We start from the raw sequence: 17,904 nt of genomic DNA, 5'->3' as shown, positions 1-17,904 counted from the left end.
ATCAGAATGTTTCTTTTGTTTTGAAAGATTATAGTTGATGTTCAACCTAATCAGCCTGTGAAGTTAGTACCTAAAATTCAGCCAGCTACACCAGCTGTTTCCAATGTTCACTCAGTTGCCAATAGGACCCTGGTCAAAGATTTACATCTTATTATCACGGTAATGTTTGTTTACTTCCAAAATTGCAATGGGTAGCAAAAATTATATCTAATTTTAGGGTGCAAAAATAGCTATTATAGAATCAGATTTTGATTATTCAGCTTAAGGGAATAGGGAAACTTGTATAGCTGAATGAAATACAAATATCTTTGAATACAAATAGAGAATGCATAACATAATACATAAAATATATCCAGATGTACTAAGAACTAACTCAAAAATGCAAAATCCCGCTTATCTCTCCTAATATATCACCTTTACATCTCCTATTTCATGTATGTATTAAATATGTGTCGAGTAAATTGATTCCTCCATGTACAGTTTCATCGAGGGGACAGAAGGAGGTCATTAAGTAATTATTTTTACGTGATCTGCTTTGATAACTGATTATAGTGAACTCCTTGGTGAGAGCTGCTGATTACATAGAGAGTAAGCAACAATAGCATTGCCATGAATATTAACAAAAACAGGTAAAATACAGTAGTGGGACCTCACCTTTATGGAAAATTTTGCTGGTGGGATACTTAATCTTTCAGTTTATTTTCCTGTTTTAGACAAGTAAGTCATTCTTAACTTCTCTGCCCCAGATCAGTAGGTGATAAAAGTATATAATAAGGTGACATCTTAAAATGGGAGTCCTTTTAATATAGAAAGTTAGGAGCCATTGTATTAGCTGGAAGCTACTGGTTTTTTCATGGTTTCTGGGATCATTTTCTGCCCGCGGAGCACTTAATCTCAGAATTGAATTTTGTGCTTGGAGTAAAGGATCAGGATAATTTAATTTTGGGGGCTTTATAAATATGTCATTTCTGATTTGTACATGTCCTCCTCTCGGTTTAATCTTCTTACCAGTTCTCCTAATTATTTTCCATTATTTACTTTAAGGATGAGTTCAACAATCAGACTGGAATTGATTTGGTTGGCACTGTAATAGCTACCATCAAAGGTTCTAGCGAGGAAGATACTGATACACCACTCTTCATTGGGAAAGTTAGAACACTTGAATTTCCTTTTGTAGCAGGTTCTGCTGAAATCACGGTAATTTTAATGTCTTTGGGTAGATAAGATTTCTGTATTTTTAGCTTCAGTGATAATTGTGTTTCATTGAAAAGCTCTCATTCTGTGGATAGAAACAGAATAAAACATAGCCTAGGTAAAATGTATATATCTTAGAAAAATTTAATAAATCACCTTTGTTTTTTCTCAAAATGGAAATAGTTTTACTTATAAAAAATACACAGTACAAAAACTCAAAAATAATCACTATATTATCACCCTTCAGAGATAATGATGATTAGCAATTTAATATATAACTGCCAGAGTTTTCCGTATATACACTAACACTGCATGGACACTCTGTGTATATGATTTATATACATGGGGGTGGTGTGTGTGTGAAATTATAGAACATTGCTTTTATAAAAATCTTTTCTTATTTAACACATCTTTGATATATTTCTTCATCGATAAGTATAAACCTAGATCATTGTATTGATGAGTATAATTTATTTGATCAATCGTAAGTGAAAATTTAGTTTCTTTTCAAAGCTTGTTTTATCAACAGTGCTTCTGTCAGCTTCTGTGTATATCCTTTTTTACATATATGATTATTTCCTTAAGAAATTGGTAGAAGTATATTGGAGAGAGCGCCTTTTGGTAGTTATTGCCAATTGCTCTTGAGTTTATATTTCCACCAGAAGTATGTGTATATATATCCTTATAATATTACCAACCCTGAATGTGAAGTTTTTAAAATTCTAACCAAGTTTCCTCTATTTAAAAAATATATACATTTTCTTTGTTACTAGTAAGGTTAAACATTTTTTATATTTATGATCTTTGTAGGATTGTTCCTCTACTCTTTTTCTTTTGGAATGTTCATCATTTTCTTCTTAAATTCATATTAAAGACATTAATGCTTTTTTATATATAAGTATTTTTTCCTGAGTTTGTCTTTTATTGGAACTTTGTTTATATTGGGGCAGAAGGAAAGATTATGTTCACAGTACTAACTCTAATATTATGCATTTAATTTTTGATTTGTCTGAATTTTATTTTTATCTTTTTTTCCAAATTCATTAACTAAATTTCTTGGTATATTTATTTAATAATTCTTCCTGTACCAGTAAAGTTGAAGTGTCACCTTTTTGTCAGTGTTTATTTTTATATCTAAACCAGTGCTAATACCACTTTTTAAAAATTATAGTTGACATATGATATATTAGTTTCAGGTGTACAATATATCACATTGTTTTAATAACATTAGGCTTATAATCAGGGAGCCTGCCAGCTTGCACCTGGCCTACAGTAGACATGTCAGTTGATTTAACAATGACAGACCATTACAGCATTTCCATTTTAATTATTTTCCAACATTTTCCTAAAGTTCTGGAATTTTTACGTAAAGATAGGCATTTCTGATTTATTTAGAGAAATCTAAACACCTGGCAATACTGAGCCAAGATTGTCTTATGGCAGCAGGACTTTCCACTCAGCTCTGTGTATGCCACTTCTTTTCATTTCTTAACATTGACAGCAAGTGTCAGCTGATACTTATATTTACACTTGTTCTTTTATTTTTATTATAGTGGAAAGTGAAATTTTCTTGTACCCTCACAAAAATTAGGTAATGAAAACCACATGTTGTAAAACAGAAGGGGTGAGACACATTCAACTTCAAAGTAGGTTTGTTTTAGAAGAATACACCTAGTCCACTTTACTTATTTCCTGTTTGCACGTGTCCTGTTTCCTTGGCCCCCCTTCTGGCTTTTCAAATTGCTAACCCCACTGTACACATTTCTGAGATTGAGATGATGACATAAGCTATTCCCCTTCAGCTGCATACAGAATCTAAAGTTTCATGTCATACATTTGAATTTCCACTAGAGGTTCCTAATATCATACTGAATAAGCAGAAAACTCTCAATTCCTGCTGGGCTTCTGACCCATTTATTGATTTAGTAGGTCTGGGGCAGGGCTCTGGAATCGGATTTGTAACAAGCAAGTGATTCTTGTCACTAGAGACACTTAGGAAACACTGACCCAGGACACAACCAGTATTTGTAAATGTTCCACATTTGTTTGAAAAGAACCTGTATTGCTTTCTTTAAAGTTACAACCTGAATATGTAATTTTTTTAAGGTTGTTAATTATGTTATTCAGAGTCTCTATATTATTTGACTACTTGATCTGGGAATTTCTGAAAGAGGTGTCTTATGTTTCATTCTGCTATGCATTTGTCTGTTTATCATATTCCAAATTCCCATTTGTACATGGATTCAGTTTGGGACTCTTCAGTTATCTTCATTTCTGTTATTCTGTGTATGCTCTTTTCTTGAAAAGCTGTACATCAGAGATTACAAACTAAAACTTTGAGATAGGAAAGTCTTCTTAAACAAGACATAAAGGAAGATTTTTTTTTAACTATATCGAAAGTTAAAACTTTACCGTAAACATATCTTAGAAATAAAAGAACGGTGGTGGTGTGTTGATAATTGGTGACACTGAATGATATTATATAGAGATTCATTATATGATTGTTCAGTAAAATTTTTAAAATAAGTTGGGTGGAAATACTGCTGCATATGTATTGCTGTGTATTACCGTATATATGTGTAACAGTATTTCTATATGTAATGCAAGATTAATATATTAAACATATTTTTTAAACCGCCTAAAAAACTTCCTGCAAATCAAAGAAAAAAGACAATCTAGTAGACACATAAGTGACCCAAGAATATGAGCAGGCAATTAATGGAAGAAAAAGTATAAATGACCAATTAACAAGAAGCATGACCTCAGTGCCATGCAGATGCTAATTAAAACAATAATGACTAGTTGTTCTTAATCCATCTTTTTATTTTATTTTTTTTTAAATTTTTTTAATTAATTTATTTTTTTATTGTTCAAAATATTACAGATTTCCCTTTTTCTCCCCATTGACCCCTTCCACCCCGCCCTACCCCCCTTCCCAGCGCCTCTCCCCATCATTGCCTGTGCCCTTGGGTTGTGCATATATGCATATAAATCCTTGTTGGAGGGGGAGAGATTAACCAAAGAATTAATCCATCGTTTTAGAAAAAAAATACTTGATTGATATTAAGTGTTGGGCAGCATCAGGGGAGCTGGATATTTTTACATGGTAATGGCGAGAGGATAATTGACGGCCTTTCTGAAAGATTTCATACTGCCTGTTAACCTGTTTGAATGGGTCTTATTTCTTGTTATCCTAGAGAACACACGAAATATTAAAAGAGATTGTCTTTGCTATGTTATAAATAATAGCTAAGTTTTTAAAACAAATTAAATGTTCATTATCCAGTGAAAGAATATTATAGTATAGTATATCTGTACTATGCATAAATTTTAAAAATTGGTATCTAGTCATTCACTGGACTTGATCAACAAATCAAGTGCTGGAAGCAAATTGCTGAAGTATAAAGTGTGTACCATTTTTAAATGCAAATAGTATATTATTTTTATATGTGTTTATATTCATGATAAAACACTGAAAACATTTTTCAGAAATGAGTGGGATTGGGGGTCAGTTTAATGGTGGGTTTGTATTCTACATTCTAAGAATTGTTTGCTATAATTTGTAATTTTGTTATTTTGTGGATTGTTCTACAGTGTTCTATTGATTTAGATTTTTGAAAATTCTACTTCTCCATGAATTGTATTATTGTAGTCTAAAACACAAAACAGCATCTGTTTCCTGTAAGACTTCTTGTTCAAAAATCATTTAGGATATAAATATTTATATTTGCATTATTTACTAGTTGTATGCTATAGTCTTAAACTAAAGTATAAAGTATATCAAAAGTTTTGTGAATTAATGAAGGCAATACAATTTTTATAAAAAACAAATCTTTAGAGCTTTTCAGGACTTCTTGTTTGGTCACCTGGGACTGGCACGTCTACTTCCATGGTAGTAACTTAAACTCAGCATTGGGCTTTGGACATTTCTTTGTGGTTGTTTTTTATAACTTTCATACCATCAACTGTTTCACACTGCTTCAACTTAAAGGTTTGAATCAAGAAGATATTTCTGGTCTGAAAGAAAATATATTTTTCCTTGTAATTTTCCATTGTATATATTTTTGCATAATTTATTGATAAGATCATTTTGCTTTCAAATCAGTATCAAAAAGTAAAATGTTTAATGACTCTTAAGGGTCAGTCAGTGTTAAAATTTACCACTTACTGGGAAACAGCACAATAAAAGATAAAACACTTATACATTGACAACAAGTACCTTTTTAACTTTTTTTGCTACTGTTTTTTTCTTTATTCAGAGTCTAGTGCTGGCAGAAAATAGTCCTGGAAAGGATAGTACTGAATATTTTATTATATTTGAGCCTCAGCTACCAGCTTTGTCAAGAACATTAGAATCATATATTCTACCATTTATGTTTTCTGATGGTAAGTTTCTAGGAAAATAGAGGAGTAAACACTTATGTTTGTGGTACTTTAGATAACTTTGACTTGCTTTCCATTAATATTGTGCTTATTAGTTATCCAGTCATGTTATGACATACATTAAAAAAGTCCACAATTTTAAAAATCGAATTAAATTATTGGAATCATTTTTTGGTTTTTTTTAGATGTTAAGAAGCAGCAACAAATGCTGGCATTTGCAAAACAAAAGGATGAATTATCTCAGTCTATTGAAATGTATAGAAGTGTATTTGAAACCAGAAAACAGCTTATTGATGAAATAACGTGTAAGTCATTTTGTATTCAAAAGTAATAAAAAATATGCCTTGGGGAATGATGAAGCAGAAGGTTGAGACCATGAGACACAAACACTGTCTACTTTCCTAAATTACAAGTAAACTGCAGAACACTGCAGAAAGGTAGTAATGATGGTATACAGTATTTCTTGAGCTGCTTAAAATGAAGTATTTCTTCATTTCAAATGAATTTATATACTGTTTACCTACAAAAATTCAAGATTTTTAAAAATTACAAATCTGTGGGAATTTAAGGCTTTGACATAATAATAATGTTTATATCTAGCTCCAGCTTCTGGCAAAGATATTAGATGATAGTATCACTGGGGGATGTATAATGATTTTTATTTTGAGTAATGGAACTGTGTGTTTTACTTAAAATATCTTAAGTATTTCACACTATGGCGATGTATAGGGCAGCACATACCGATAAAGAAACGTGCAACTTATTTTTTAATCAATACATGGAATGTTTGCTGCAAATTTTAATGTTTGTATAATGTTAAGGCATTTGCTGAGTTGTACGCTGTCATCTCTTTTTTTGGTTTTGGCTTTTGGCTTTATGCTAATTACATAGTTAAAATTTCGATCCATTAACCAACAAATATGTTCTGCCTTCATCAATGTATACTCACTTTTGTATTATCTATCCAAGATCAAGGATATTTAGAAGGTACTAGGAACTAGATAGAGTAATGAGATAATACATAATTCGTAGCACTGAAAATTATTTTTATAAAGTCTTGTTTCTTGCAATTATGTGTGTCTATGTTATGTATACGCATATGGATTAGGATTGAATAAATTATCCAAGATTACTCGGAGTTTTTAGTATTATATCCTAATATTTCTCTTAACCACATTAATTTTGTTTTTTATTTTTGTGTATTAGATCAGAAACTTAATTTTAGATTTTTAGTTTTATTTTTAATTTCTGAAATAGTCACTTATTTTTTAAGAGAAACCGAAAACATTTTTTTTAATATTTTCATTTTATCACACGTTTATGCAGGTTTTTGTTTGTTTGTTTTTAATTTTAGGCCAAGTTGAAGTAGCAAAATCAAAAGAGGTCCAGTTGCGAAAGGAACTAAAAACAAATAATATTGACATTCCCATAACACAACAGGTACAGTTTCCAAGTATATATGAAAGATTTTTTTTTAATTAAATTCTACTCTATAATTTTTTTTACCATTCATATTTTATTAGGAATGTTATGGGAACTATTGCTTTTGGGAACGAAGACAAACGTGGATTGTAGTCTAGACACTTACTAGACATTAAAAAGGGCCTAACAAAATTGATAGAGTGCTCTTTTCAAAGAGATTGCAGTTTGTATTTGTTTTTCTCTTTGCTGTTTTTTTGTTTTTTGTTTTTTTTAATATATCTTTATTGATTTCAGAGAGAGAAAAGGAGGGAGAGATGGAAACATCAATGATGAGAGAGTCATTGATCGGCTGCCTCCTGCACGCCCCCGACTGGGGATTGAGCCCACAACCTGGGCATGTGCCCTGACCAGGAATCGAACCCCGATCTCCTGGATCCTAGGTTGATGCTCAACTGCTAAGCCACGCCTGGCCGGGCTGCAGTTTGTATTTCTAATGTAATAACACTAATAAGTGAAATTAATAATACATCAACTTGAGAACTGCATTGAAGAGACTGTGTAAGTTATAACCAATATATGTGGTGGCAAAGAAAATGAGATAAAACAACAAAAAGATAATAGAGTATTTTAAAGTTATGTTCTTTTATGTACTATTTAACTTAGTTTCAAAGAGAAGTCCTATTATTATAGGTTGTGTGTTTCTTAACTAACATAAAAAAGAAATCAGTGAGTTGAATGAAAGCTTTACCTTATGATAACTATATTCTTTTAAAGTAATGCCTGCTTAGTAACTTTATGCTATTGAGTTATTGAAATTGTTGGTTTTTCTTTGCTTTCATTATAAACTGCCTGGTACAAGAGTAATTGGCCTTGTAGTTAATTTTCCTTTATAAATACAGGTGCCACACATTGAAGCACTTTTGAAAAGAAAGACATTAGAACAGGAAGAACTAAAGAAAAAACCTAGAAGATCATGTACTCTTCCAAACTATACTAAAAGCAGTGGAAATGTTTTGGGAAAGGTTTGTGTTTAAGCTTTTTAAGTACATTTTATCTTGTTTTGTTCAAAATGTGTTTTAAAATGACATAATAAGAGTGTGTTTCTTAGTACTTTTTAATTTTTTCCAATAAATTTCTTGTTCTCATTACCATAAGGATTTTGCAGAATTTAAATCTGAAATGCATATTTAATTCCATAATTCTTATTATTATTGAGGGCTGTGACAGAAATTTTTAACATGTCTTAATTCAAGGCTTATTACCTACTTAGAGATGCTTTCATGTCATATGGCTTTATAGGTAGCCAAGACCTTTCTATGTGACTCAGACTTCAGTGAGACAACAGAAGAGAGAGAAAACTCAGACTTTGTTTAAGTCTAATATTGTTAGAGAGTGAATTCCTGGATGCTCCTAGAACTTAAGAAAAAACAGTAATAACAAAAAAAACCTTTATACATGTTCGCTGCCAAAAGAGTGCCATTCTTCCTTTTCTTCTGTTTCCTTTTTTGTTCTACCTTTTGTCAGAATTTTATTTTTTTATCCTACCAGTATTCAATCCTGAACATTCTATTTTATAGAAAGTATTTCTTATAGAAGGTGTCCTAACATCTTCAGTTTTTAATGATGTTAAGGTTTATGGTATATAGTATATATATGTGTTTTACTTGTTAAACTTTTCCATTTACTATGCAGCTTAGCTTTCTGCTTTTACCTTTGTTTTAAAATTAAGGGAACTGAAACTGAGATTCAGAGAGATTTAAAACCTTTCTCAAGGTTACATAGCAAGTAAGTGTCAGAGCCTGGACTCAAGCCCAGCCAGTCTGACTCCAAAGTCTTTGCTGTTTATTACTGTTTATTTGGTGTGGTTTTTTAAATTCTCACCTGAGGATATTTTTTTCCCATTGATTTTTAAAGAGAGTAGAGGAGGGACAGGGGGACACACACCTAATGGTTGTCTCCTACACAGGCCCCGACTGGGGCCAGGGATCGAACCTGCAACCCAGGTACATGCCCTTGACCAGAAATCGAACCCACAACTATTCAGTGAACAGGCCGACACTCTTAACCATTGAGCCACACCAGACAAGACTAATACTGTTCTTTATTGCCTCCGTACATCATTCTTTTACCACCACTCTGAACTTTTTATAGTATTTCTACATTTACATGAGGAAATTGAAGTTCAGAGAATTTAAATAACTTGTCAGTATATAGTTAGTAAGAAGCAGAACTTAGACATAAACCTAAGTCTTTCTAACTCCAAAGTCCATGGCAGTTTCTTTATAAGTGGTTCTCTACCATCACAAACAAACTACACTCTGAAAATGGGGGGTAATGGTTACTCTAAAAGTGTGTAGCAGTGTTTACTGCTGAAACTACATTACCTTATTTTCCAAACCCCAAATATAGTTGAAAAATTAAGAATGTAAATTTACAAACTGGAAAACAGTTTATAATTTATAATTTTTTAAATTGTTATTCCTCAGAACCAATTTATAGAATTTATAGAAAGAAGCAGTCCTATGATTCTAAGTATATTGATATCTATAATAGCCTGTTTTCAGGTACTAACATTCCACATTCAGTGGTTCATTTGTTACAGAATTCTTGCTCAATATGTAAGATTTTTACCAAAGTATAAAATAAATTTTAGCAGAAGAAATATATTTTTAAGTCTTCCAATCAGATGTTTTTCATCACATCTTGAAAATCAGAGGGAAACCTTTGAAATTTCATTTTATATAAGTTTCTCCCGTCCTCTCAGAAGCACGAGCCCTATCCTAATCAGCAAGAGAAAAAGTTTTTCAAATCATGTTTAATCTTCCTTTAAAAAAATTTTTTTCTGGCATTTATCCTAAAAATAGAATAAATAAGTGTGAAATATAGTAGAAGACAGGAGATTTACATTGTATTTCTTTTTAACATGGTGAATACTTCCATTAACTTGGATATTTCAGTGTTGCCCTCCTAATCGCAAATATCTGGAGATCCCATCTTTATTGCTTTTTTTGTGTCCCATTTATCTCCTATCCCTAAGGAAGAATTAGTAGCATCCATGAAAATAGCTAGGGTAGACTTAAAACTGAAAAAATAGTTAAAGCTTGAACAGAACATTGTATGTGTTATACAGCTTAAAAAGAGTGAGTGCATGTTTTAGGAAGGATTAGATTTTTGAAAAAAATTTAAAAAATAATACTGTATATACTTTGTATCACCTGAAAGCTCATGGAGAAAATATAGTGTTGAGTCTAGTGAGAGCTCCTAATCATATCTTCACTTAGATTTAATTACCACAATTACAAGATTAGGGTGCTTGTGAACAGTCACAAAATGGATACCTGTCTGTCCCAGCACTTGCGTCAAAAATAGAATGAGATCACCTAATTTGATTTGCCACTACCAGTCCTTCCTTCGTGTGCTAGAACACTTTATCTTCTTGTACATGTGCTAGTTTCTCCACATGTCTGTTTTCTTACCTTTTTTCCTCTGACTTCAAGAGAATTGGAGTTTAAGGGTAGACATGATGTTTCTAAGAGTAACAGACAACTTTCTTATTGCTAGAGCAGGTTTTTGCAACCAGGTCAGGTAAGAATAAGGGGTAGATGTGACCATACCAGTGCAGTGAATGAGGTTTTTGAATTAGTCTCAAAATTTCAACCCTGTTGTATTTTGAGCAAGAGTGCTTGCGACTAAAGTATTTGTAAATAGGAGGGTGGTTATTTAGCCTAAGCTCCAGAGTGTTCTTATAAGCAGAAGAAAAGATTCTTATCTGTGACATTTAGATTTGTTTTCTGATACTATAGTATTGGAGTAAAATATCTACTTAGAAGAGTATCCTATGTAACTTTATGTTTAATTGAATCTTAAAGCTCCATTTATTGTATGTGTATATTATTTAATTGTACTTTATGATTACTTAATTAAAACACATTCCCAATAGTAGAGATATTAAATGTGAAAAATGTACATCATTAATTAGCTGATAACTATTCTAAATATTTTTATTTGCTCATTTGTAAAATTTATTGGAGTTTAATCTGTGGAACATTGTTTCCAAAATTAAACAACAGAATAGACCATTTAATATTCAAGCCAGTAAGTTTTTACAGTTTGATAAATTTTTGTGAATTCGTGTGTTTCAGAGAAGTGTTTTTGCTCCTTAGACTTGGGCTTTTTAAATATTTAATATCAAATTTTTATATATTTAGAGATTTATACTTGATTTTTTTAATGGGTTATAGATTGCACACCTGGCACAAATTGAAGATGATAGAGCTGCAATGGTTATTTCTTGGCATCTGGCAAGTGATATGGATTGTGTTGTCACCCTGACCACTGATGCTGCACGTCGTATCTATGATGAAACCCAAGGTCGTCAGCAGGTGTTGCCCCTTGATTCTATTTATAAGAAGACTCTTCCAGATTGGAAAAGGTTAGAAAAAGTGGAAATAATTATTTTTTTCCAAAATACATATATTTTTTAATCAAAGCACAGAATTTAAAAATGATTTCTGTAAAAGATACCTAAAACAAACTGAGAAGGGACTCAAATTATCGACATGATTCTATCTTCATCTTCATTACAAATGTGTATACTTCATTAAGATCAGTATTGCAATATGTTCAGTTATATATGCCGGCCATGTTTAATTTGATAATTAAATATAATTTGTGTATATGAAACACACACACAAGCATATGCACACACAAACCCAAAGCAAAATTTTGGTTTTTGCAACAGCAAGAATGGAAAGATTTCATTATCCTTAATAGAATGCAAAACTGCTTTATTTGGAGTAAAGGTATAGATGCATGTCTTTGTCCTATTTACGTAATGTGAAAATAAACAGACATCATTTAGGTAGAGAGGGTCTCTGTTGGAACTGCCAGTAGCAGAGGTGAAATATAAGACTAGTTATGATGTCTCATCCTTATTTTAATATAAATTTGGTTAGTTTAATTTAAGTAATTATTTCTTTATTTGCTTTTCAGAGTATGGTTTTAGGTAGTAACCATCCAAATCAATTAGGTATTTTTAATCTACATTTTAAAATATTTTATATGTACTTTGATTTTGACTTATTTTTAAAAATCCACTTTAGAAGACTGGAAGAAAATGGTAACAAAAGAAAAAAATTAAAATGTATTACAGAGTATTGACCAATAATTTTCTCAGATTTACAAACAAAGCTTTTCAAGGCCTACAATTGCATAGGAATAGGGACTGTGAGAATGGGAGTTCATTGAGAGTCTACTATATTATTGAACTAACATTTCATTTTGTATTCTAAAAATAGATTAAGGAAACAACTGGAATTTAAACTCAAATCTGCCTTCTAAAATCTCTCACTCTGGCCCTGGCCGGCTGGGTCAGGTGGTTGGAGCATCGTGTCCCGTATACTGAAAGGTTGAGGGTTCGATTCCTGGTCAGGGTACATACCTAGGTCTTGGGTTTGATCCCCGGTCAGGGCGTGTGTGGAAGGCAACCAGTTGTTTCTCTCTCTCATCAATGTTTCTCTCTGTCTCCCTCCATCTCTAAAATTAATGAAAACATATCCTCAGGTGAGGATTAAAAAAAAAAGAAAAATCTCTTACTCTGCTACTAGTCATCGCCCATTTTAAACAACATAGGAAATCCCATTGGATCATAATTACTGTGTTGATAAGAGTAATACTTTTTGTGATAATAATTTTTCCTCCAGGAGAGCTTTTCTTATGTTTATAATCCCTGAAGACCATATTAAGAGTCCATGATTTAAGGAAAGTATGAATTTGGTATTTTCTCTCTTCTTGGTATTGTACCTCTAATAGGGAGTGAGTTCACTAGTTCTTAGAGCCACCCCTACCCTCCAGCATGTCTACCTTCAAGATTTGGCAAAAGCTATACTATATAGAAAGGAAAGGCCCGACACCCCAACCATCCTCCATCTCTTGAATCTCATTGTTACCTCTGAGCTTCAGTTGCTTGTTCTGTGTGCTGTGTGGGAAGAACAGAGCCAGACTCTGAGCTATCGCCCTCATACGTGTCTCAGTCTTGGGCCTGCCCCTTCTCTCCATTCCAGGGCCCCTCTCCCCATGACATAGTCATACCATTGGCATCTTCATTTAGGGCCAGCTTTAGAGGCTGCTTTTCTTCTTTTGTTGTCAAACTAAACAACAGTTAGTTTATATTGATTTTGCCAACTAATTGAGGGTAGTAGTACAGATAAAACTAAATACTTGTATATGGTAAATATTGTTTTTATTTCTAAGGGCATAATAATCATTTAGGAGTTTTACTTGTGGATGAAAAGTTGATTTAATGATAATAATATGTAATATTGTTTTTCATATTTTATATTTTTTAATTAAAAAGTTATATGAGTTTTGTTTAATATGTTTTAAAAATTTCTTTTCATTCAGACCTCTGCCTCATTATCGAGCTGGAAGATTATATTTTGAACCCATTGGAGATCCAGTCTTTGCCCGAGATTTGTTAACATTTACAGATAACGTAGAACATTGTGAAACAGGTAAAAGAAATTATGGTGACTTTATTTTATATAGATGTTACATTTGTGAACCAGAGATATAAATTACTGATTATGGAATTTATGTTCTTATTTAGTTTATAAGTCACAGTTTTATTAATATTTAATTCTCATTTTTTCCAGTTATAGGAAAGTGATGAATAAAATTCTGAGTTAGCATTCTGAGTTAGCATTCTTTGTAAGAAAAATGTTCATTGTGTGTTAATATTTTAATATGACCAAAGATGTCATAATTTAAAATTTTTATTTATTTAATTTTTTAGTATTTGGTATGCTATTAGGAGACACCATTATTTTGGATAATTTAGATGCTGCCAATCATTACAGAAGAGAGGTATGTATTGAATTCTTTTTTAACTTGTAGCTTTAACTCTAATGTGTATTTTTAAATTTAATATATTATAGACATATAGAAATAAATTAATTTTATTATACATGTGCAAATGACTAAGTGATCTTGTCAAAACCAATTTAAGTCATTGATAAGCAACATAAAATCGGGCAAATAATGAATGGGGCATCAGGCAAGTTAAAATGAGACATGTTTTGGGACTATGAAATTATCTAAGATTCAAAACTGGTATTTGTTATCGATGATGGTATTGGAAAAAGAGTACTATCATTAATGTTTGTGGAAAAGTAATTTTATGTAGCCCTTGTTTATTAGTTGTTAGGGCTGCTGTAACAAAGTACCACAGACTAGGTAGCTTAAACTATAGATATTTATTGTCTCTCAGTTCTGGAGGTTTGAAATTCATGTTCAGGGTGTGAACAGGGTTGATTCTTTCTGGGGGCTGTGAGGGAAGGGTGTCTTCCAGGCCTCTGTCCTTGTTTTGTAGATGGTCACCTTCTTCTGTTTATATCTGTATGTAACTATATCTCCTTCTTATAAAGGCACCTCTCATTTGATTAGGGCCCAACCTAATTATACCCCCCCTTTTCTTTTTTTTAGAGAGAGAGTAGAAGGGAGGGAGGGAGGGAGAGGAGAGAGAAACATCAATGTCAGAGAGACACATTAATTGATTGCCTCCTGCACGTGCCCCTACTGGGACTGGAGATTGAACCCTTGACCCTTTGGTGCACGGGCCGATGCTCTAACCACTTAGACACACCAGTCAGCGCTAATTATCTCATTTGAACTGATTACTACTTTAAAGACCCTATCTTCAGATAAGATCACATCCTGAGGAACTGGGGGTTAAGACTTGAACACAGGAATTTTGAGATACACAATTCAACCCATAAGACCTTTGAAGGCACAGTACATGTTTCAGTCATCTATTGCTACATAACAAACACTCCAAAAGTTACTGTAAACAGTAACAACGTATTAGTTCTCATTTATCTGTGGGTTTCTCCAGTAGTGATAGAAGACCCTTTCCCAATAAACTGGAATCCCCAAAGGGCCAAACCTTAATGGAAGGGTAAGCGAAACATACCTGTCACTTCCATCTCAATTCCAAGTGCCCCTGGAGACTGCAAGAAAACTGCCTCTCTTGAACCTTTGGTGTTAAGTAGAAGAAAAAAAATATTAAGTCGTTTTCCTGGATGATTCAGTATAAACAAATTGGCTCTCGTGTCTGTTTTCAACCCTCCTTCATAATGTTTGTATGGTCTGAAAAATCTGAAGGTAAACTTTTGGTTTCATATGGTGCTGAACTGGTATAGTGTCCTTAGATATCTGATCAGAGAAACACAGATTCTCTCTGGAGGGATTCACCTTTATTTTAGAGCTGAAATAATTTCCATATTGAATATAAGCAAATTTTAAAAAAATATGTTTAATGTAGTTCAAGAAATGAAAGTTGAAAATTAGGAAAAAAGTCAACTTAAAAATTAAATAGAGCTTCTAAAAAGTAAAAAATATAATAAATACTAGACAGGTTTAACAGCTTAAGAGAGAATAGTGACATGGGAAATAGGTAAGAAAAATTGCTCAGACTGCAGCTCAGATAGAAGGAATATAAGAAAAAGAGGTTGAGAGTCACAGAGGACAGAATGAGAAAAATCTAAAAAAAAGTCTAATTATAGTGCTAAGAAGAGGATCGTAGCCGTCTTTAAAGAAGTAAGGAATGAACGCTTTTTAGAGCTGATGGAAGATACCAATACATAGCTTCAAAAAACATAATAGAGCGTATTTGACAAAAGCAGGTACAGTGTATGTTCCTCATAATTGGTATAACATGTATTGATTTCTTTGCTTCCAAGGTTTTGAATTAAGTTATATGTAATTTCAAGGGTTAAATATTGTTTTAAAACTCTTCTGAGAAAAGGCTTTTATGGCATCCCTTGGTAACATTGTTAGGCTTCAGTAGTCTTTGTTACTGTTTTCTCTTCCTAAATTTTTCATGCCATTTACATTACCTCAGCCCCTCCTTTATTCTAGCCCTTGCTGGTCCCTGTAGCAGTTGTGAATAGGTATTTCCCAGAGGTAGGGCTGTTCACTCACTGAATTTGCAAACTGCTGTCATTACCTTTTTTGTCGTAATCGAGTGTCTAGTGAAGTAGCATTGTAAGATTGAAGGGTGCTTTGAGCATTGAAAAACTGTCCATGAACATAATATTAGCAGAATTGTTGTAAAAGGGGAGCCAAAATGTTCTTTATTCGTGAGGCTTATATAATCAGCCTATTAACAAGAAAATAGACAAGTCTGTAAATTTTAGTGTGTTTATTATTATTAAGTGGTATCAAATCCTTAAAAACATTGGCTGACTCCTGATAAATGGATAATACATGAATCTACTTTGTATTTTTAATGTTCACTTTTAGAAAACATAAAAATCCAAACCAAAACTAAGAAAGGAAGGTGTTGTTGTTTTACTGATTCATTTTACCAAAGATTTCACAACAGGTTTTCTTCAAGCAGGCATCTTACTGCATTTAATTTTTTTTTTTAATATCCAATTTGTTGGGAAAACATCTGTAAAGTACCCCTGGAATTATATTAGAAGTGTAAATACTGGTCATGATTTTCTATTACATGACCTACTACTTTTTCATTTTTAAAATATCAAGGTTTTATTTAATCTTTTATTTTTATAATTCAGAGACTATTTCACCCTCAATATTAGATTGGGGTAGGTATTTTTACATGTTAAGTTATAATGTTTTTCAGTCATTCTTAGTGTATGCATTCTATTTTATTGTGTATATGCACCATTATTTTTTTTTTCTTTAAATATATTTTTATTGATTTCAGAGAGTGGAAAGGAGAGGGAGAGAGAGATAGAAACATCAATGATGAGAGAGTCATTGATCGGCTGCCTCGAGCCCGCAACCTGGGCATGTGCCCTGACCGGGAATCAAACCCTGATCGCCTGGATCCTAGGTTGACGCTCAACCACTGAGCCACTCCTGGCCGGGCTGCGCCATTATTTCTGTAACTTATTGAAACTTGTAAATTTTTTATGTTTCATTCAAGGCACATTGTTCACATCTTCAATTATTTTTTCAGAGTAAATTTTTAAAATTAGAATCGCTGGGTCCTGCGGGATGTTAAGCTGTTTAATACTTGTCACATTTCCTTTTAGAAGGGCTGTCCCAGAGCAGATTAGTATAATACCCTTTCTCTATAGCTTTCCCAACATTCAGTGTAGTGTATGGTGTGATATGCGTGTTTTAATGTTTTGAGCAGTGAATATATCTCATTTGAATTTTGCTTCTCTGAATACCATTTGATGTTGAACATTTAATTTTTTTATATTTCCTAGATCTTTTTTGAAAGAACATTTTTGAAGATCATGAAATACTAAATATAGTGTCTCTTTGATTCTCTTACTTCACTGAAGAATTTAATTCTTGACTAACCCTACCTACTTTTTTCCACAATTTAGGATTTACTACATAATTGTAGTTCTCCAAACTCTCACATTACTAGTTCTGTTACTTCCCACAACTGAAATTGTAGCATTGTCCTCTGAAGATTCAGCCCTATGATTTTCAGTCTGTATTTTCTTCAGCCTAATATTCTCTCTTTGCAAATTTTTTTTTTGGGGGGGGGTTATCTGGAAAATTTGCATTTAACAGAAGGAAATTGAGCTCCTGATGCTACCTTGATACTGCCATGGCTTTCAGAGCACAGACTGCTCTGGCTGGTCCCTCTCTCCCTTCCTCTTACCTGTCAAGCTGCCAGTTTCATGTTCTGCCATTTGTGTCGTCAGTATTCTAATTTAGGCTGACACTTGAGAATTACTCGTCCTAGTTTATTCTCCTGCCTCTGTTTTTTCCCCAGTTCATCTTACACATCACTAGCTTATTAAAATACTTATAAAAATAATAGCATGAGCATATCATTTCTAATCTCAAAACTCTTAAATGATTTCCCCTTTCTTAGAACAACTGAAATAAGTTTTATAGACTCACTAATTAATATCT

General features: G+C 32.6%; 1 protein-coding gene across 2 annotated transcripts in view; it reads left to right on the top strand.

The window, feature by feature from the left end:
• SMCHD1 (structural maintenance of chromosomes flexible hinge domain containing 1) overlaps positions 1 to 17,904 on the top strand; it is a 117,933-nt gene that overhangs the window by 84,864 nt on the left and 15,165 nt on the right. Inside the window, exons 36-45 of one of the 2 annotated variants that reach the window (XM_087818981.1) lie at positions 28 to 159; positions 1,045 to 1,197; positions 5,454 to 5,580; positions 5,763 to 5,882; positions 6,932 to 7,017; positions 7,899 to 8,021; positions 11,241 to 11,431; positions 13,402 to 13,511; positions 13,793 to 13,863; positions 15,561 to 17,901. In XM_087818981.1, the coding sequence (XP_087675107.1) occupies positions 28 to 159; positions 1,045 to 1,197; positions 5,454 to 5,580; positions 5,763 to 5,882; positions 6,932 to 7,017; positions 7,899 to 8,021; positions 11,241 to 11,431; positions 13,402 to 13,511; positions 13,793 to 13,863; positions 15,561 to 15,566 (1,119 nt within the window). In that variant the 3' untranslated portion in view covers positions 15,567 to 17,901. Of the gene's footprint in view, positions 1 to 27; positions 160 to 1,044; positions 1,198 to 5,453; positions 5,581 to 5,762; positions 5,883 to 6,931; positions 7,018 to 7,898; positions 8,022 to 11,240; positions 11,432 to 13,401; positions 13,512 to 13,792; positions 13,864 to 15,560; positions 17,902 to 17,904 lie in introns of those variants that run through there. The other variant, XM_087818980.1, reaches the window with a different exon arrangement.

Source organism: Miniopterus natalensis, chromosome 7 (assembly GCF_054644295.1).
Source record: "Miniopterus natalensis isolate mMinNat1 chromosome 7, mMinNat1.hap1, whole genome shotgun sequence".
In the NCBI taxonomy this organism is placed as follows: domain Eukaryota; kingdom Metazoa; phylum Chordata; class Mammalia; order Chiroptera; family Miniopteridae; genus Miniopterus; species Miniopterus natalensis.
The sequence above is the reverse complement of the archived record's forward strand: the minus strand, read 5'-3'. Positions and strand labels throughout refer to the sequence as shown.